Raw genomic sequence first — 21,483 nt, forward strand, 5'->3', positions numbered from 1 at the left:
TGCTCAACCTATAATCAGGACCCTAATTATTAACAACAACTTACTCAAGCTTTTTTTGTAGAAAATATACGTCCAGCCTGCTTTTTCAAAAAGTAAGTTCAACTTTTTTTTCTGTGTTCATGTCATTCTGTGTAAAAGGAACCTTCAGAACTCACTCATGCTTGGACTGGAAGCCAAGACATAGTACGTACACAGTAAGTAGATAAGGCAACCATAATCAGGGGGAAATGATACATAAAGGGTGAAGGGATTTAAAAACAGGGCATGGGTAACACTTGCTGTTTTTCTTTTTTGGTTCCGCATATTTCTAGCCTATGAAGTCAAATACACCTACGCTTGCAATGACTTCCCCGGCAAGTTTCGACCATTTAATTCCCACCACAATGAGCCACTATGGGAAATAAAAGAAGGACAAAATGGCCTAGGCGACAATACAGATATGTAGGCAGATGTTGCTATCCTTGCCTGGGTGCTAGAAATGCAAAAGTCCTGTTTATAGGTTAATTAAGAAAATCAGTAGTACTATCGTTGATGAAACAGAATGAACCACTGGCATGATGGTGTATGCCCCAACTCTCATAAATAAATATAGAAATATAAAATGGGAGGCTCTACATCTCGCTTGGAGGAAGTTCTACCCAACATGTTGTTCTGCACTGCGTGACCCACATTACAAACCCCCCACCCCCAATAAATTCAGTCATTTTATATTTCTGCTGTCTTCCATCTTGAAGAACTGAAAGTAAACTTATGGCAGCCTTCATCTTTCTCCATTTTCTTGATTCGGTCTATTTTCTAACTTACTATAAGTGCCAAAGGCTCATAAAATTAAAAATGTTTTATCTTCACGGTGGCCATAAGTGCAAAACAGGTCAGTCTTGTGCAGAAGTGGCAGTGTAATTACTTTCAGCGTCTCTGTGGCTGCATGCCATTGCTATCTATGAAGGGGTCAGGGAACTTACAATGGGCGTCAATATAGAACCTTTCGACCGTGCAAAATCTTACTGAGCACACAGTCTTGTAATAAAGTGGTAGCTGTCACTAGCGCATTACATTTAGAAAGTGCTCAATCTATCCATCGATAGGTACCGCAGGCCTGCAGAGATGTTTCACCTTTTCTCTATAGGAGAAGTGCATGCAGTCCTGCTGACAAATCCAAGTACAGTTCAGCTGAAAGTTCTGTAATCCATCTGAGAAGTGCTCAGCTGTGCACAGGGGTTTGTTTTGTTCCATTCCAGGAGGTCTGATCCTGTTCTTCGATCATATAATCCAGTCCCACTGAGATTTGTAGAAAATGCTCCTTTGACCAAGTTCCAATCCTACTGAGATGAAGTACTGTTCCTCAAAACACAACAGAGATGTATTATTGTCCAATTAACCCCATTACAATTCTGCAAAGGGTTCCAGTGCTGGAGTTTTGATCACAATCCTATCCCAATAAAAGTGCTACTAATGTCCCCTCAGCTATGTCACAGGCCGTTGAGTTTCATTACTTCACCATCATTCATATTACAGATCTGCTGTTGACAGTTCAGTGCTCTACGATCAGACATGCATTTTGACAGTCTGAAGGAATGGACCAGTGCTGTCCCTCTAACCACATTACAGTTAGCCTTTAGCTAAATTGCAGTCATGTTTAATGCTATTACTGCTGCTTTGGCCACATTACAGACTTAATGAGTTTCAGTATTGTTACTTTAACAGTATTACGGACTGCGGCATACGAGCACAGTCCAATTAGCTACAATATACAACTGCTAAGAGATCAAGTACAGTCTCTTTACTCAGGTCATAGAGCTAAGCAAAGTATATGTGCCACCCCTTAGCAATGTTACAGTTGTGTTGAAGTTTCAAGTACAGTCCCTTTACTCAAGTCATAGTGCTATGAAGAGTATATGCGCTATCCCTTTAGGAATATTACAATTGTGGGGAGATTTCAAGTATCGTCCCCCAAACCGCATTACAGTGTAATTAAGTAGTGCTGCCAGTGTACCACTGAATATATATCTATTGCATTCCAGTTCCAGTACTGTTGCTTTAACTGAGGAGACCTCTGGTGACAGCCCACCTAGCCACGTTAGAGGCATTCTTAGGGATCAAAGCCCAGTGCTGTGGAGAGTGCAAGTGCTGTTCTAGTAACAATACAACTGTGCTAATAAGTATTGCTGGTGCTGTACCATGGAACAGTCCTGCTAAAACATGTACTGTCCCTTTAACTGTATTTGAGTCCTGATAGGATATGCCAGGACTGTCCATTTAAAAACACATTCCCAAAATCCACCGCTTTACACAATCGTGTCCATCTAAAAATCGTAAAAAATCATATATTAAAAACTGACAAAATGGTAAGCCGAACGTGTCAAGTGGAAAAAGATGCCCTCTGATTCCAGTCCTTTGATTTGCTTTCACAGTGAAATGTGTGGCCCAGACAGAAAAGGACTGGACACCTAGAACTTCGGAGTACTGAGGGGTACCAGAACCTTTCCAAAATGTAGAGGTGCTCCTCCCTGGAGCATTTGTGGTTTTTTGTCATTGTTACATACACTGCTTTCAGTGATACGCATAAGTGGTCAAGAATTTAGCAGTGAGTATATGATATGGCTCACAAGATGCTTGGCTACCACTGTATCTGAGGCCTAGTCAACTTTCTGGACTTTTACCCAGCAGTCCACAGTAATGATGGACCGACGAAATGGTGGACTTCATGTTTTTTGCCAAGGTATACAAACTTTGCTCTTTAGAACTTGGCTATGTGGCGGAGCTCAGGCCCTTTCCCATTCTCCAAGTGGAGGGAGTGGATTCCTGTGTTGAAGCTGGCACAGAGAATGGAGGTCTTGTCGCAGACAGCCAGGGAGGCAAGCGGTCCAGAGCCATCCAGAAACAAAGTGTTCAAGCAAGCTGAGGAAAGAAAGAGGCAGTTAGTCATCTTTCTGTATCTTGCGTCTTTCCTCAAGAACAAAGTACAGGTAGGATAAAATACAACACTCATGTTGGTTAGAACCTAGCCCAGAGACCTTCAATGTGAGGCTCACATGGTTGTCATTGCTTTTCATTGTCGGATCTTCAAAATAAGTTGCATCTACCTTGTGCAAGTCTAACTCGTTCTCCAAAAAATTGGAACCAATCTTAGAATAACGACTCTAATCTTAAATCAGCATTTGCTAGACATGCACAGTTTATTGCCTCTTCAAACATTTACTACTTCCTTTTTAAGGGCAGGTAAATTAGAACACGGATTCCCTGTAACATAAGAGAGGTGGAGGGGTTATGAAATTATATGGCTCCTTTGTTCTTGAATTTAGAGGCACAGCTTTCTAAGATAAACCTAAGTCTCAGTATTTGTCTCCTTCAGTTCAGTCCCCACACATCGAATGCCATTGAATGAAACTATCAAAACAATGCTAGCAGGGATAGGAAAATCTATTGTTGGACACTGTCACAGAGGTGATGGTTTGCAAGACCGGTGTGACACATTTTGTAATCCTTCCTATGTGGGTAGGCACTAGTGGTAGTCTACCCATAAGCACATTGGGGCACAGCCCCACCAGAAAGTCTGAACTTGTGGTGTATGCCCAGCTCCTGCATGTAAGTGTAAGTGCAAGGACCTGCTGTCAAAGGCCTAAGCGCTTGGGCTTAGATGGAGACCTCAGTCAGTAATGCATGTGCACATAAGCAGGAATTAGACTGGGAGTGTGAGGAAGCTTTTCAGATGGTAAGCACAATAAAACACACATCCTGATTAGGTGGAAGAAGCCTATGGTGTGAAGTGTACAGTGGACATGTGTCTGTCTCTGCATATGAATTCGAGATACTGTGGATGGTGTAGTGTCCTTCTCAATGCTGACGACACCCCTCCCTGGAGACCCCATGTCCCTGGGAACTTAAGGCATCTGGGACCCTCCAGCATATGGTGCCATCTCTAACATCACAGATTCACCCCCTGAAGTACTGATTGTTGCAATATTGTAGCAATCGTAGGCATGGTGAAGGCCATCTTTAGCATGGCAACCATTGTTTACATTTTGTAGGCATCACTGGAGTTATGAGTCCACACAAGGCCTAACTGTAGCCATTTTGGAGATACTGTGAACTAGACTGACATAATGGAGCCCATTTCGGAAAACTGATGGCACCGGCTTAAAGTTGACAGTCCCTGGAATATTGTGGCATCTCTGCCATGATGGTGCTGGTGATGTCCACGTCTGTCACATTGGCTTGTAGTAGGCATTCTTGGAACAAATGCTCATCAATACCAGGTATAATAATGGCTCCAGCAAATGATGATCAGTCTTAGAATATTGTGGGCATCCCTAGCGTCATGGGACCCAGCCCTGTCTCAATGGTGCGCATTCATGACATACTAAGAGCGTTCATGATGTGATTATATCTGGAATTAAGGTGGTGTAAATCCGATGGGCATCTAAAGCAGAATACGTTCATGTGTGTCAGTAATACATGTTAGAACTTGTTGAAAATGATACGTTTATATTTGGGGTCAAATATATATTCCCTATAAGGAAAATCTGGCTTATCAAGAAAAATATAGTGGTGTTCCATGAACAGGACCAACTTTTGAATGAAGTAATTGACTTCGTTTATTCAAACTAAAAGGCTTGCATTTAATAGCAAACTGCTTTTTTGTCTTCATTTTATAAACTGATAAGCTAATATTTGGGGGCAAAGTGAACACATGTCCAAAAGATATTTAAAGGAACTTGAGTGAAAATTCATCTAATATACCCATTACTAATGTTTTTACCTTGTTGCGACTGCCAATTCATGCCTTGCATGGATGCAGTTCCTTATCAATATTGATAAAGCTTTATTATTGCAATTGTAATTATATTGATATAGCCCTTACTGCCCCTGAGGAGGAGTCGAATAGCTTTCTTTTATGACTTTACCGCTTCTGTTGCCTGAGGTCTGAACCTCTAAGATTGGTGTTAGCTGTATTGATTGAACATGACCGGTCTCTGGAACCTCAGTGTTAGTACTATTGCATGAGCCTGCAAGACTATGGGTCTGATATAGTTTGGCATGTGTGATACTTTACCACTAACATGGCACACTATCATGACCGTCAAGCAGACGATCCATCTGCTATATTTAGAGTTGGGTGCACTGTCAGGTTTCGGACGACAGTACCCCTACTGTCTGCAGCAGCATAAACGCTACACTTATGGCCGGACAGAGTTGGGGCTATTGGTGTAGGTGCATCAGACTGTCTGACTTATTCAGAGCAGACCGTCTGATGTACTTTTTAGGTCTCGCCTACGCAGTGCTCATGCTCTGCATAGGAGACCTTTAGCTGTCATATAGCTCTTTTTCTAAGCACATACTCGTGCTTGTGGCGGCATACAGCTTGCGGGAGTGCGCAGCGGCGCGCCACAAGCACAAGTGTGTGCTTGGAAAAAGAGCAAACAGCTGCTGCTTAGCGCGCGCACGTGCACTCCCCCACGCCTCCCACTTGTGTGTGCGGGCGTGCACTCCCCCCACTTGTTTTCTCTGTTGTTACTGCCCCTCTCTCTCTCTAGATCCCATCTACCAATTTTCCCCCTATAGCTCTCTCCAGTAGTTGCTCTTCTCTCTTGTAATTGCCCCTTTCTATATGTCCCTCTTCCTATTGACTCCTTATTGTCACTATCTTTTTCTCTTGTGTCACTGCCCCTCTGACTCTCCAGCCATTACACCGCTTGGTGGCTCATACTGATCGTCGGCACCTCATCCTGTTATTGTTCCCTCTCTCTAATGTTACTGCCTACTCTTTGTTCGGTCACTGCACTCACTCATTTTCCTATAACTGGATCTGATTTTCCAGTTACTCTACAGTTGCTGCACACCCTGTTTTTCCTGCTACTACCCCCTGTTCTGTCTCCTACTTCTCTTGTCACTGCCTCTCTTTCTGTTTTGTCACTTCCCTCCCCTCTTCTACCACTGGCCCCCATTTTTCTATTGACACTGCTGCTTTCTTCTGTCTCTGAACCTCTCTCCTGTTATCACACTTTTCTTTCTTTGCCTCTCACGTCACTGCCCACTCTCTCTACAGTCAGTTACCACCTTTCTTTGATCTTTGCCCCCCCACCCATTTGCGGCCACCTTTGCTGCAGTGGTTGCTTCTCTCTCGTCACAATTACTTTTTCTCCTATCGCTGTTCTTCTGTCTCATTGCACTGCTAATCTTCACCCTGATAGCTCTACTTACCTTTTATAGCACCTTTCCTTTCACTGCCCCTTTCTCTTTTCATTGCCATCTCAACTATCGTTTCCTCCTCACATTTCATTGTCCCAGTTGTGGCTTTTTGCTCTATCTCGCTTGCATCACATCCCCCACCAGCATTGCAGTAGCCCATGCTCTCTACATATAGCACTGAAGTATCCTATGAACTCTACCTTCAGTGCTGCAGTACGCTATGGACTCTGCAAGTAGTGCACCAATTGCATGCAGCAATGTAGAATCCTACAAGCTCTAGATGCAAAGCTGCAGAATAATAAGGTCTGACTGCAGAGCACTACTTTAAGTGCTGCAGTTTAGTAACCCGTGAACTCCAGTTAGTCAAGTCAAGTCAGAAATTTATATAGCGCACTACATACCCAGAGGGTCTCAAGGCGCTTGAGGAGGGGATGGGAATTACTTGTCGAATATCCAGGTTTTAAGTTGTTTTCTGAATGTGAGGTGGTTCTGAGTGAGGCGTAGGTGAGTGGGGAGAGAGTTCCAGGTTTTGGCTGCGAGGTAGGAGAAGGATCTACCTCCCATGGTGGCTTTATTGATGCGAGGAATGGTAGCGAGGGCTTGGTTGGAGGATCGTAGCTGGCGAGGGGGGGTGTAGAAGGAAAGTCCTTTGTTGAGGCATGCAGGTCCAAGTTCGTAGAGTGCTTTGTGAGCGTGGGTTAGGAGGCGGAAAGTAATCCTCTTATTGACGGGGAGCCAGTGGAGGTTTTTCAGGTGGCTGGAGATATGGTCTTTGCGCGGGATGTCTAGTATGAGTCTGGCTGATGCGTTTTGGATGCGTTGGAGTTTTTTATGGAGTTTTGCGGTGATACCGGCGTATAGGGTGTTTCCGTAGTCCAGGCGACTTGTGACCAGTGCATGGGTAACTGTTTTTCTGGTTTCGGTGGGGATCCAGCGAAATGTTTTTTTGAGCATGCGGAGGATGTTGAAGCATGAGGATGAAACGGCGTTGGCTTGTCTGTTCATAGAGAGTAACGAGTCCAGGATGATGCCCAGGTTCCGAGCGTGGTCCGTTGGGATGGGTGCTTTTCCAAGGGCCTCTGGCCACCAAGAGTCGTCCCAGGCGGAGGGGGAGGTGCCTAAGATAAGGACTTCTGTTTTGTCTGAGTTCAGTTTCAGACGGCTGTGCTTCATCCACTCTGCTACTTCTTTCATACCTTCATGTAGGTTGGTTTTGGCAGTGTTGGGGTCTTTGGTGAGTGATAGGATCAGTTGGGTGTCGTCTGCGTAGGAGATGATGTTGAGGTTGTGTTGGCGAGCGATGGTCGCGAGGGGGCTCATGTATACGTTGAAGAGGGTGGGGCTGAGTGAGGAACCTTGAGGTACGCCGCAGATGACTTCAGTGGCCTCGGACTTGAATGGTGGGAGGCGGACTCTCTGAGTTCTACCGGTGAGGAATGAGGTGATCCATTCCAGTGCTTTTCCTTGGATTCCGATGTTTTTGAGGCGCTGTAGAAGAGTACTATGGCAGACTGTGTCAAAGGCTGCGGATAGGTCTAGGAGGATGAGGGCGACTGTGTCTCCATTGTCCAGTAGGGTTCGGATGTCGTCTGTTGCTGCGATGAGGGCGGTCTCCGTGCTATGTTTGGCTCGGAAGCCAGATTGTGAGGAGTCGAGGGATTTGTTGCTTTCGAGGAAGGCGGCGAGCTGGTTATTGATGGCTTTCTCGATGACTTTGGCCGGGAATGGAAGGAGCGAGATGGGGCGGTAGTTTTTGAGTTCGGTGGGGTCCGCTGTGGGTTTTTTCAGAAGGGCGCTGAGTTCGGCATGTTTCCAGCTTTCCGGGAAGGTGGCGGTGTTGAGGGAGCAGTTGATGACGTCTCGGAGGTGTGGTGCTATGACGGAGTCTGCTTTGTTGAAGATGTGGTGAGGGCATGGGTCTGTGGGGGATCCTGAGTGGATAGAGTTCATCAGGCGGATGGTGTCCTCGGTGGAGATTGGGTTCCAGTCGTTAAGGATGTTCGAGGGGGGGTGAAGGTTCTGCAGAAGGTTGGGTGGGTTGGTTTCCGGGTCGGTTGTCAAAGCTGTTGTGGATGTCTGCGATTTTGTTGTGGAAGAAGGAAGCTAGGGAGTCGTAGAGGGCTTGGGAAGGGGTGATGTCGTTGGAGTTGGCTGATGGGTTGGCGAATTCTTTGACGATGTTGAATAGTTCCTTGCTGTTGTGGGCGTTGTTGTCTAGTCGGTCTTTGAGTGCGGCTTTCTTGGCAGTCCTGATCAGTTGGTGGTGTATGCGGGTGGCGTTTTTGAAGGCGTCCCTGGTGCTGGTGTTTGGGTCTTTTTTCCAGGCCTTCTCGAGGGAGCGGCAGAGTTTCTTCGATTTCTTAAGATCATCGTTGAACCAGGAGGCGTTTTTGCTGCCAAGTTTGATTTGACGTTTTTTCGGCGGAGCCAGGATGTCGGTGCTGTTGGAAAGCCATTGGGTGAGGTTAATCGCAGCTTGGTCGGGGTTTGAGGAGTGGGTAGGGGGGTTTTGAAGAAGCGATGAGGAGATCTGGTTGATGGTGATTTTGTTCCAGTTCCTTTGTAGAGTAGGTTGGGGTTGGTTGCGAGTGGTGGTTTTATTGTAGAAAAAGTGTACGCATCTGTGGTCCGTCCACTGGAGGGTAGTGGTGTGACTGAAGGAGACATGTTTGCTGGAGGTAAAGATGGGGTCAAGTGTGTGACCTGCAATGTGGGTGGGCGTAGAGACAAGTTGTTTGAGTCCGAGGTTGGCGAGATTGTCCCGAAGGGAGGTGGTGTTGCTGTTGTTGCTCTTTTCCAAGTGAAAGTTGAGGTCTCCTAGTAGGATGTATTCCTCGGAGGGGAGAGCGTGTGGGGTGATGAAGTCGGTGATAACGTCGCTGAATTTTGCACGGGGTCCTGGTGGCCTGTATAGGAGGGTGCCTCTGAGTGTAGTCTTGGGGTCGGTGTGGATCTGGAAGTGAAGGTGTTCGGCGCTAGCGAGGTTGACGTCTGAGCTGGTAGAGATGCGGATGGAGTTCTTATGGACGATAGCGATGCCTCCTCCTGTTTGGTCGGTGCGATCCTTACGGATGATCTTGTATCCTTCTGGGATGGCAATGGTGATGTCAGGGGCTGATGAGGCGTTCATCCATGTTTCTGTCAGGAAGGCGACGTCGGGAGAGATGGTGTCTAGAAGATGCCAAAGTTCGATGGTGTGTCTGTGGACTGAGCGGGTGTTGAGCAGGATGCATTTTAGGTGGTTGGAGTCAGATATCTAATTTGTGTCCGTGGATGAGGAGTTGGTGTTGCTGCCGTTGAACTTGCAGGATTTGCAGGAGAAGGGTCCATGGGTGTGTCCAGGAGTGGCTTGGACGCAGTGGGGGAGTCGGCCGGGGTTAAGAGCTAGGAGGGTGGTGGCATCGTATGTAATGCGGGGGAGGTGGGTGGTGCGAGGAACAGGGGGTCTGGCGCTGGGCGCGGTCCAGGCGCGGACGGGCGTAGACGGGCTTACCTTTGGCGCACCTTCGGCGCGGCCGTAGCGCGTGGACGCTGCGCGTTGGGACATCAGGCATAAATGGAGAGTGGAGGGGGGGCGGAGGAAGGGAGGAGCAGCTGGGGAGGCGGGTGCGGGGCGGAGAGGAGGGGCTAGCTCCAAAGCACAAACAAACAAAATGGCAGTGGAAGAAAATACGAGCTTGGGGCCACAAAATGAATTAAGCAAAGGAGAGAGGGCACAAATAAACGAGCAGCAGTAAATACGGTACAGGCTTAAGAAAGCGAGCGCAGTGCAAGATGGAATATGCAGATGTTGCCAGTAAAATGCGGGCGGTTACAATGAGGACAAGCGCTGCGATGCAGGTAATGAATAGCGGTGTAAATGATAAGTGCTACGATACCAGCCAGCAGTATTCAATCAGGGAATCACTTTGAGGGTGAGGATAGCGCTGAGGGACTCAGCAGAGAGCGAGTGAGCGGCCGCCTCTTACAGCGTAAGGGAGGTCACAGCGCTTCAATCTACGGGGCAGTGGTAATCAGTCTTGGAAGGGAGGAGCAGCTGGGGAGGCGGGTGCGGGCGGAGAGGAGGGGCTAGCTCCAAAGCACAAACAAACAAAATGGCAGTGGAAGAAAATACGAGCTTGGGGCCACAAAATGAATTAAGCAAAGGAGAGAGGGCACAAATAAACGAGCAGCAGTAAATACGGTACAGGCTTAAGAAAGCGAGCGCAGTGCAAGATGGAATATGCAAATGTTGCCAGTAAAATGCGGGCGGTTACAATGAGGACAAGCGCTGCGATGCAGGTAATGAATAGCAGTGCAAATGATAAGCGCTACGATACCAGCCAGCAGTATTCAATCAGGGAATCACTTGGAGGGTGAGGATAGCGCTGAGGGACTCGGCAGAGAGCGAGTGAGCGGCCGCCTCTTACAGCGTAAGTGCGGCTGTACCTTATGAACTTTAGCCAGAAGGTTCCCATCTGCCTCGCTGCAGCATGGCACATATTCTCTCTTCTTTCTGCTCCCATCATAGTTGTGGGCTACTGTGCAACATCGGTCGTCTATTTTAATTTTAATAGACTCAAGAGACTGCAAAATGCTTGGCATCTTGGGAATGGACTAGCGTGGACACCAGTGCCTATTTGATGTGACATGGCAGTTGCATGCGTGTGGCTTGCACGGCTCTCTCTTTTTAAAAGCAATTAGCCATTCACGCATGCACCATTCCCGGGCAAGAAATCTCAGGCTTGTTTGCACTCACATTACAATGCTAAATTGAGATGTGTCAGCAGGAAACAGAACACAGGCGCCACTGTGGCACAAGCCAGCCAGAGCCATCCTCCTTGATTCCTGTTTCCCCTCAGCGGAGACTTTGTTGACACTAACACTTCCATCCCCCATAAGCCTGTCCTTTCCACTGGTAGACATTTACCACAGTGTTCTTAAAGGGCCGTAATTTTATCCACAGTAAAGGTAAACACGTGTAAGATAAACCACAAAAAAACAAGCATTGGCATAGCCAATAGGTCTCGGCTTTGGGGCCTTATAAGTGTTTTACCATGCAACAGTTAATGTTGTTGCACCAAGCATATTGTGCTGCATAACTAAATACTTATAAGGTCCCAAATGCGAGCCCTATAGGCTATGCCAATGCTTGTTCAGTTTGAGGCTACCACGGAAATCATGGACGTTCCACACAGAAAAAGATAAACAATTACCTACACATCCTGGGAGAAAACCTCCAGGTTACCAGAATCATTTCCTTTTTTGTTTTTAAAGAACATATTCCTGCTTTGGGGGTTTGTTTTTTAAAAACAAGGAAGTCTGCTGAATGGCTGCCTGAAATATTGCGGCCACTCGGCAAACTTTAAGTGCCTTCAAAGGAGCCATAAGGGTGGCAGCTGTTCTACAAATATGAAACATTAATCTATAATTATTTTGGGTGGTAGTTCGGCCAGGGTGGTGGAGGTAAATATCTTTGGTCCCCTATGGACATGGTGCTGGCTGCCATAATGACAATGAGGCAGGCCCCTATGTCTTGCTCTGCTGTCTATTCCCCGGGATTGTAAGACCTGTGTATTACATTTTTCCACCCCATCTCTTGTTTTTATTTTGAATAAGGTGGAAACAGAAAATCCTCCAGTTTCTAGAGAAACTCCTAAAGTTGGAGTAGAACTCACCAGTAGGATTTCCTTTGTGAGATTTAACATTTTCGCCCTAGCATAACCGTAATTAGTGCTGCCATCTTTTTGTTTCCATGGCTGCTGCTTGAAGACTGAAGCACAAATGCTCTGATTAGCTTTCACAGCAGCAAAAGTTTACATTTCTGTATTTATTTGAAGGTTGTGTGTGTACTTTCTCATGACTTCCGAATCCTGCACTGTGATGCCTTTGTTTCAATTTCTTCACATCATCTCTATTGAAGCTCTGAATGCGAAAATCTATAAATGTATCTTTCATCTTTGCTTGGAGTCCTGTATACAGAAATCTATTAAGCCCCTAATGTGTAGCCCCCGGTACCTGTTCCCTGTTCTCGCATAGCTAGCCAAAGGCTTCATGGCTAACGCAAAACGCAGGGGGGACAGAGGACAGCCCTGCTTGGTCTCACGACCCACTGGGTATCCTGCAGAAATGACCCTCCACATGCGGACTCCAGCAGCCAGATCTTCATAAAGCAATCTCGTCCATGTCCCATATGTAACATCACCTCAAACCGGTAGTGCCACACCAAGCTGTCGAAAGCCTTTTCTATCTCAACAGCGAACATTGTGGCATTCAGTGGATCATATTCACCAGCTTCCAGTATGGCCTATAGCCGCCTGATATTGAGGAAGGTTTAACGACCAGGTATGAATCAAGGTGGATCAATTTCAGCATAAATGGTAGGAGTCTGGACGCTAGGATTCTACTCAAGATCTTATAATTGATGTTTAACATTGAACGCGGTCTATACGCTGTGTGGTCGTGTGCTGGTTCCCCTTTTTCAGAATGGGAACTATGAGCGCTTCCCTGGTGGTGTCAGGCAGATGCCCGGTGTCCTTGGCTGCAGCATATAGGTCTACCAGTATGGGTGTCAGTTCCGTAGTGTAGGTAGCATAAAATTTAGCTGGAAATCCATCCATCCCCGGAGTTTTGAGTTCCTCCACAAGGTGTGTGGGGTGTAATGTTTTGGGGTAGGGTGATTTGTTAGGGACTTGGCGCTCTCAAGATAATGACAACCTATTTTAGTTAGATCCTATCTTAATTGAGGTTCTTAAAAAAGGGGGGGAAGATTCACCCCACTCCCCCAAAACTGATCACACAGATCAGAGAACCAACGCTCCATTCTCAAGCACATGCTACTCAATAATCGAAAGTACAATAATCGTATGTGCATGAACAAGATTAGCAGTTTGATGTTTCTCTTTCATTTTGGCCTGCTGGCCTCTTCTTCATTTTTAGCCAACCAACACGTGTTTCGTCATACATGGGCGCACCCCACGACTTCCTCAGGGTTGTTCAGTCAAAGGAGTCCTGGATTTCTCCTGTACTTCCGGTTCTACTTTCACCTCACATTAGATATAAAGTTATAATTCTCAGATGTATCCCAAATCTTCAGAATCTATTGCATCCACAATTGTATATACCAATCAAATAGGAGGCCTTCTGTTGAGAGGTTTCTCTCTAGTGAATAGAAATCCTCCCTTCACAGATGTGGTTAGTTTCCACCTCGTGCTCAAGCAAGTATATTGCTAATGTTGCCTCGTCTACTGTGACACGTTTATACAGAATAGAGTAGCACTGAGTATAGAGAGCATTCATTCGCTCCTGGTTGTATACTCTGTTCACCCGTCCAGCTTCGATCTCAACTATGGGTGAGTGGAGTTTAGTAGGGTTAGCCAGCCAGGCCAGAAGGGATCCCGTCGGTCCCGCTATGCGTGCGTACAGTCCATGTATTGTCCATACTCAAAGCACCAAAGGCGTTCATTCTGGGCTGCTACTTTTTCCTTAGCTTATAAAAGGGCATGTTGCAATTCTGGGTCTCTGGGTCTCCACATCTCTTAGGTCTTGTTTTGCAGTCATTACGTCCCCCAGCAAGGTGTTCATGATTCCTTTTGGTTCCGCTATACACTGGCTGCGCAGCACTGCCTTAAAGGCATCCCATTCCACTTGGAGAGAAAAGTCTGTGTCAGCTGTGTCACCAAAGTACTGATTTATTCTGTCCCAAATCGTCTCCCGAAAACACTTGGTCCTCCAGTGACTCAGGTTTTCGCTGCCAGGTGAGAATACAAGGTCTGGGTTGGGCCCATTTTAAATGCAAAAGTATTGGGTTGTGGTCCGAGATTGTATGGGATAAGTATTCGGTCGAATACACTAAACAATGGACATCTGGGGTGCAGAGGAATGTGTCAAGATGGACGTTGACTTCATGTAGGCTAGAGAAGTAGGAGTTATCCCTACCCTGTGGATGCATCTGTCACCAGGAGTCAATAAGCCCCCCATTTCCGCTGTCAGTCCACAAAAGCCTGGGCCATGCGGACGGTTGGGAGTCTGGCAACGTAGGGTGAGATCTATCAATCTGGGGGTCTGCCACACAGTTAAAATCCCCCCACCCCCTCAATGGTCGGATGAGTTAAGTGCGGGGCCAAGGATCTAAATAAACTTGTCAGAAAAGCGCTCTGATCCATGCTTGGGGCCTTATACATTTACTATTGCTACTTCTCAACCCTCTAGTCATTCCAGCACCACCACGTATCTGTCCTCTGGGTCTATTAAATCTCTCGTTTGTTGAAAGGGTACTCCTGCCCGTATCCATATCAGGACCCCCCTGGCATAAGCTGAGTATGTGCCCTTCCAGAGGCACTTGAGTGCCAGCATGTCCTTAGCCGTCAGGTGTGCTTCCTGCAAAAGTGCTGTTTGAATGTTCCTCCTGTTTAAGTAAGAAAACACTTTATAGCACTTAGACATAGTGTGAATGCCACAGATGTCCCAGGAGAGGTGCAAGGGTGTGTAGCAATCTGTGCATGTACCTGCAATCTAGGAGTCTCAGCTTAGCTGAGATTGAAAATGTGTGGGCTGCCCTGTGCATCTTGTTCCAGTCACTTTCATCTAATAGACAAACGTCTGCTTCCCATGCTTTTTTAACCTCTAATAGCCCACCTGGGCAATTATTCACAAGGCACATATAAGTCAGTGGAATCTTTTTCCTTTCCAGGGTACTCCTTGTCAGTCTTGCTTCCAGGATCCTCTATTATGATATATATGTATATACAGAGGACTCACTGTGATCATCTACAGTGTCATGGCTGTAAATATCCAGTAGTGACCCGTGCAGGGAGTGCCGCGGGGCTGTGGGCGGGGGACAGGGTGGGGGTAGTAAACTCCGGTCACGGCTGACAGGAGTAATGTAAGTAAATAAATAAAACAAATGTAATTGCCTGTGCTGAAAAGCATTTGGCCACCATTAACCACCTAAAAAATCCAACACACCCCTTTACATAGAATTAGAGACAGTGGCCATTCACAGGATGCCCCATTACACTCCACAGATGTCCACCTGCACTTACGAGAGTACCCCGGGGTGTGTGCCATCCATGTCCCTTGATCCCCTGATGGCCTTCTGAATACCAACCACTTTCCTAATATTGTTGACAGTCCTCAGAAAATCCAAGTAGAATTACACACGGTATTCAAACGCTATATTCTAATTGTGCTGATGTGAATTGATTGCACTGTCTGATTGTGCCAAGTGAAGTAAAGAATCGTATATTAGGAAAGAGTACTTGGTGTTGTCAAGCTGCTGGTACTGCAGCCACTCTCACTGCTATCACAGAAACACCGGTAAAGTAAAAGATGCAATGTATGTCTGTCTAATCAAGAATGAGTGGACCAAAATGTGCTACTCTAAACACAATAAGGATGATTCTCCCACTGATTTTCTTTACTGTTTAAAAGATGTTTTTGAACATTATTCTGGAATTGCCTGGGCTGCGGAGAGTGTTCAAGAACCTGTTGGTGCTGCCTTCGTTCAAGGTGTGCTGCCTTTGTTCAAGGTTTTCTGCCAAACGTGCAAGAACAACTTTATACCATCTGTACTGGGTGGCAAGCCGGGGGCTTTGCTGAATCCTTTTCTACTGCTATCTACTTTGTCACTGTACAAGAAAGGAAAATGAGTCAAATTAATCAATATTGATGTATTGGGGGGCAGAGGCCCCACCAACCCTTCAGGACTGGAAGAGAGACATGGATTGGTGTATGGTGGCAGAAAAATCAGTCTTAGGATGTTGATTGTAAAAATCTAATACCAAAATCTATTGCCTATATACTTGTTCAAGTGCCATCTACCTTATGGTTCAAACATGTGAATAATGTGAGTTTGTTGAACGGGTAAAGATGAAGGTATATTCAATAAAGAAACTTTCTTGCATCCAGTGCCCGCTATGCCCTGAGGTGGAAGCGGGAATCCGAATGGTTATTAGTGGTCTGATAAAAACAAGGGGTCCTAGTGCCCACCGTGAGTGTATGTAAAATCCCCATTTTAACTATCATAAAGCCTGGTAAAGACACATATAGATTTATGCAAGACCTGTGTGCCATCCATGCGGTTGTAATATGAGCTTTACTGTTGTTCGGAATCCTGCTACCACACTGCATTCCAAAAACCACCATTTCTTTCACAGGCGTGGAGTTTTGTTATGTTTTACTTGAAGTAGGTGGTAAACTGTGTTTTCGTACATTGAAGTGCGACTCGCTATGAGGAAGGGACACCCTTGGCATGCCCATTCCTATCAGCGAGTCGCAAACCCTATTTTGCGAGTCGGTAATAGGTTACTGACACGCAAAATAGGGTTTGTACATGGAGCAAACAAGCAGATTTCCTGTGTAACGTAATGGCTGTAGGTCTTACTTTCAGAAACAGTTTTGTCGGAGATATTTATTTCAGTGCTTTACTTCAGGGGAGATTAGTTCGTATTTGTCTCTATTGCACTGTCAAACAATTACTTTGGATGCTTTTATTTCACTGACCCATCACCACCTGTGAAAACAATCCATCGCTGACCCCTCGCAACCCTTAAACACCATCAATGCCTGCCCCCTAAAATTCCCCACAACACTTAAACTACACTCATCTTTAAAGCATAAAAGCCCTTTCTACCCTAAAAAGATCCACCAACCCGGAACCATAAAATCACTCCCTAACTCCACCTGTTACTGAACCCTCAAAAAACCCTTTCTATGCTTAAGCCTCACCCATCCCATACCTGTTAAAAGACCTCATCACACCCAAACTCCACTCATCCCTGACCTACAAGAACTCCTCTTCACCCTACACTCCTCTTCCCTAAACCCTTTCTACATCTAAACTCCACCCATCTCTGAATCCTTAAAGCTCCTCACCACCCTAAACTCCACTCCATCTTGAACCCTAAAAACTCTTCACCACCCCAGGTGCTACCCATAATTGAACCTTAATAACTTTCAACAGTCCTAAACTCCTCCCATTCCTGAACACTACAACCCTTCAACACCCTTAACCTTCATCCATCCCTAAAACCTAAAACCTAAAAACAACTCACACACCTAAACACCACTCATCCGTGAAACCTAATCAATCAATCAATCAATCTATCAGTACTTGTAAAGCGCGCTACTTACCCGTGAGGGTCTCAAGGCGCTGAGGGGAGGGGGTGCCACTACTGATCGAAGAGCCAGGTCTTGAGGAGTCTTCTGACGGCGAGTAGGTCTTGGGTCTGCTGTAGGTGGGTAGGGAGGGTGTTCCAGGTCTTAGCGGCAAGGTAGGAGAAGGATCTGCCACCGGAGGTTGTTCGTTGGATGCAGGGGACATCGACGAGGGCGAGGTTGGCAGAGCGGAGCTGGCGGGTCGGCGTGTAGAAGTTGTATAGGCATTGAGTCTGCTCTTCAGGTAGGCTGGTCCGGCGTTGAGGAGTGCTTTGTGTTCTTGGATGAGGAGCTTGAAGGTGATCCTCTTGTCGATGGGGAGCCAGTGTAGGTCTCTCAGGTGGGGGGGTGATGTGGCTGTGGCGGGGGACAATATAGTCCTTGGTTCCACCCTTAATGCTGTTGCATCCCATGCTGTAATTGCCTTGTTGCTAACACTAAAACTCAACACGTTTCCATGGTAAGACTGTCAAGGTGCAAAATTCTTTTGGTTTGCACCTCTCATCACACTCTGATCTGATGTCCTGTCTAGAACCCTACCTCACTGCCTCCCGCTGCCTGTGACACCGTGATTGGATGTGGCGAGATTCACAGGAAGAGCCAAGCTAGTGCTGAGCCAGGGATCTGGCTGGGCTCGAGGCTGAGCCATCAAATAAATGTTAAATCGAAACTGTATATATACTTTGTGCATAATCAGTCTCAAGTTACAAGTGTAGTTTTGTTTTTATTTTCCTTTTCTTTAGTGGGTTCATATATAGAACCTTCACATGGACTTCTTAAAAGTGTTCTGAGTTAGCCAGGCTATGCTTACACCAGGAGAGAGAGTTCTTTAAAAAAGCGTTGGGGCACGACATAATGTCTGAGGCTAAGAGGGCAAAGGTGAATTAATGTGGGTTTGCTAGGGGGCCAGGCAAGTAAAACTTGCAAGTCGCAATGGAGGGAACATCACAAAAATGCTATGGGCATGTTGCATGTACCAGATCCTAAAATCAAAAGGGTTCTGGTAATGTCATGAGGTCATCAGACTTGGATGGGCTTGGAGGGTTATGAAGGAAGTAGGCACAACAGTCATGTTCTGTCTTTGGAGTTAGAAAGGTTCAAAAATATTCTACTCTAGGTGAAGGTGAACTTTCTGGTCGTCAATGATTCACACGCCTTAAAAAAGGAGAACCATCGGCCACAGTCTTTGGATTCAAGGAATGTTTTAACTAATTGATGGATAAGAAGATTCTAATTTATACATAAGCATGTTGATGGAGAGTGACTGTTAGCCAATGGCATAAAAACATAAATCCATGGTCCAGTCTGAGTTGGGGTACATTTTTGATTTCAGGGAGACAAAGTGCAGTACTATTAAGTACACATCTACAACCAAAGCCCAAAACCAACTTTCTAAACAGATTGCAATATTCTATGGCCAACCCAAATGGGGAAAGTAGGCACAACATGCGATTCAACAACAGAAAAACCGCAAAGGTAAAACAGATGTGAGTAACATTTTCCAAAGAAATTCTTAAAGAGGAAGACAGTAAAGAAAATAATCTATCCAACAAATAAAGAGGCCCGGCCAAACAATGATGTGACACTTACCAGACACCACATACAAGCCCTCTAGCAGTTGTACTTCTAGACTGAAAAACACAACACTCATTGAAGGAGAAGGGATGTTAGAACTGCCACTCTATTTTCTCTCCAAGTCCGGTGGCTCCCCTTCACGCTGTCTGCAACACAGCGTGACTTAAACCTTAAACTGGGACTTCACCGGGGGCACTTTGCACTACTCCCAGAACGCCCTTATGAGTCTCTTTCAGCCTCAGCTGCAACAACCATGTCAACCCAGCTAGGCATTCCCCTCTAGAGCTTTCCTAGTATGTTTCCAAAGCAATCCTAAAAAAAAAATGATGCTATAGCTTCAAAACTTTTAAACACAAGAATGTATTTCTAGTAATGCTTATAATAGTTTCCCTAGGTTGTTAAAGGTGACAGAGGCATTGACAGTAGACACTGCTGTAATGCAAGTGGGATATGGTGGCTCCAGAACTACCCACACACGCTAGCAGTCTCTGATAGCTGAGCTTACGTTGTTCCAGGCTGAAACACCAATATACGTAAAACAAATGGAATTGGGCAAAGCTACTTCAGAATTGCACACAGACACAAGTAGCCCCTGACTGTTAGCTTCAGCTGCCCCAGACATAAACCTCACACTATTACAGCAAAAAATACATATATAATACAAAAACAGTTTGGAACAAAAGAACAAGTTACTTACCTTTGGTAATGATGTATCTGAAAAAGACATATATTAGTTATAGATTCATTACTTTAGAATAGATACCCCCCCCCCCCTGGAATTACTCCCAGGCATCAAACTGGATCCAGATATTTCTTTCTTCAGCAATACCCCTGCACATCGGTAGGTGGCAGCGGTCGAATTTCGTCCGTAGTCAGCGCATGGTCGCTGGGATGACGTCGCAGTGCCTACATAGACGCCGCCCTTGCGCGCGGATGTCGGTTCTGACACGACTTTCCACGCCAGAAGTGCAGAGCCATGAAGACACTGACCACTGGTGCGCCACACTAGGGCCCTAGAAGGGTGTCCCTAACTCTAGAAGTCAGTTCGCGGAGAGTGGAGGATGTGTGGGATGGTAAGGAATCTTCAACTAATATGAGGTCATCTGTAAGAGACTATTAGTTATAGATTCCTTACCTCAGAATAGATACCCCAGGAATACTATCCCGGGAGGAGGGTTTGCGAACCAAGTTCACACCAGAAAATCCTGGAGGAGAGAACAGGCAAAATAGCCGTTCCTCCAGACTTGACTATCCAGGCAGTAATGTCTAGTAAACGTGTGCACAGAAGCCCACGTGGCCGCCTGGCTACGTGGGCTTCTATGCACTCTCTGCAACAAAGCAGTGGTTGCTGTCGAAGCTCTAGTGTAAAAAGTGCGCAGCCCCACTGGAGGATCCTTTTAAGCCAAAGCATAACAAATCTTAATACAAAGGACTACCCATCAAGAAATGGCATGCGTCTGAAAAGCCCAACCTTTTTTGGCACCCACGTAGCCAAAGAAGAGTTGATCATCCACCAAGAAACCTTTTGTGCGGTCAAGGTAGAAGGATAGCGCACGTTTTGTGTCCAGACGTTGGAGTCTCTCCTCCTCCTTGGAAGGGTGCGGAGGCCGGAAAAAGGTGGGCAGAGTAATAGTCTTCCCAAAGTAAAATGGAGTGACAACTTTAGGCAAGAAAGAGGGTCTTGTAGGGAGCACCACCTTGTCCAGATGGACTGAAAGGTAACAAAGCTTAGAAGAAAGGGCCTGAAGTTCACTCACTCTGCGAGCAGAAGTGATGGCAACAAGGAAGGCAGTCTTCTGAGCGAGAGGCCTGAGAGGACAGTTGTGAAAAGGCTCAAAGGGAGCGCACATAAGATAAGTCCAGACGTTGGAGTCTCTTCTCCTCCTCCTTGGAAGGGTGCGGAGGCGGGAAAAAGGTGGGCAGAGTAATAGTCTGCCCAAAGTAAAATGGAGTGACAACTTTAGGCAAGAAAGAGGGTCTCGTACGGAGCACCACCTTGTCCGGATGGACTGAAAGGAAAGGAGGCTTAGAAGAAGGGTCTGAAGTTCACTCACTCTGTGAACAGAAGTGATGGCAACAAGGAAGGCAGTCTTCTGAGTGAGAGGCCTGAGAGGACAGTTGTGAAAAGGCTCAAAAGGAGCGCACATAAGATAAGTCAAGGCAAGGTTCAAGTCCCACTGAGGCATTATGAAAGGAGATGGAGGAACGAGATGCATAATGCCTTCAAAGAAGTGATTTACTATAGGGGACATGAACAAAGAGGGCTGAGATGGCAGCCGAAGAAAAGCAGAAATGGCTGCCAGGTAGCCTTTAAGAGTGGCAGGAGCAGAGCCCTGAAGAGCCAAAGAAAGAAGGAATAAAAGAACCTGAGAAAGAGGGGCAGAAAGGGGATCCACAGCCTTTGCAGTGCACCGAGCACAGCAAAGCACCATCAACAGGCGTATACGTTCTTAGTGGAGGGACGCCTGGCTGCCAAGTTACTGAAAAACCTGCAAACTAGCGAGGACGCCACCCGAGGTTCTTCTTCGAAAATTAATCACGCACAAATTGATAGTGATCGAAGACTTGGCCAACTACTGTGTC

At 46.2% G+C, this 21,483-nt stretch overlaps 1 protein-coding gene across 1 annotated transcript in view; it reads right to left on the reverse strand.

Moving 5' to 3' along the window:
- Positions 1–780: 780 nt before the first annotated feature.
- Positions 781–21,483, reverse strand: part of WDR31 (WD repeat domain 31) — a 207,905-nt gene continuing 187,202 nt past the window's right edge. The window contains exon 9 of the mRNA XM_086921207.1: positions 781–2,898. Coding sequence (XP_086777333.1) covers positions 2,738–2,898 — 161 coding nt within the window. The 3' untranslated portion in view covers positions 781–2,737. The remainder of the gene's footprint in view (positions 2,899–21,483) is intronic.

The sequence above is a fragment of the Lissotriton vulgaris genome, chromosome 5, assembly GCF_964263255.1.
Source record: "Lissotriton vulgaris chromosome 5, aLisVul1.2, whole genome shotgun sequence".
Classification (NCBI taxonomy): Eukaryota; Metazoa; Chordata; class Amphibia; order Caudata; family Salamandridae; genus Lissotriton; species Lissotriton vulgaris.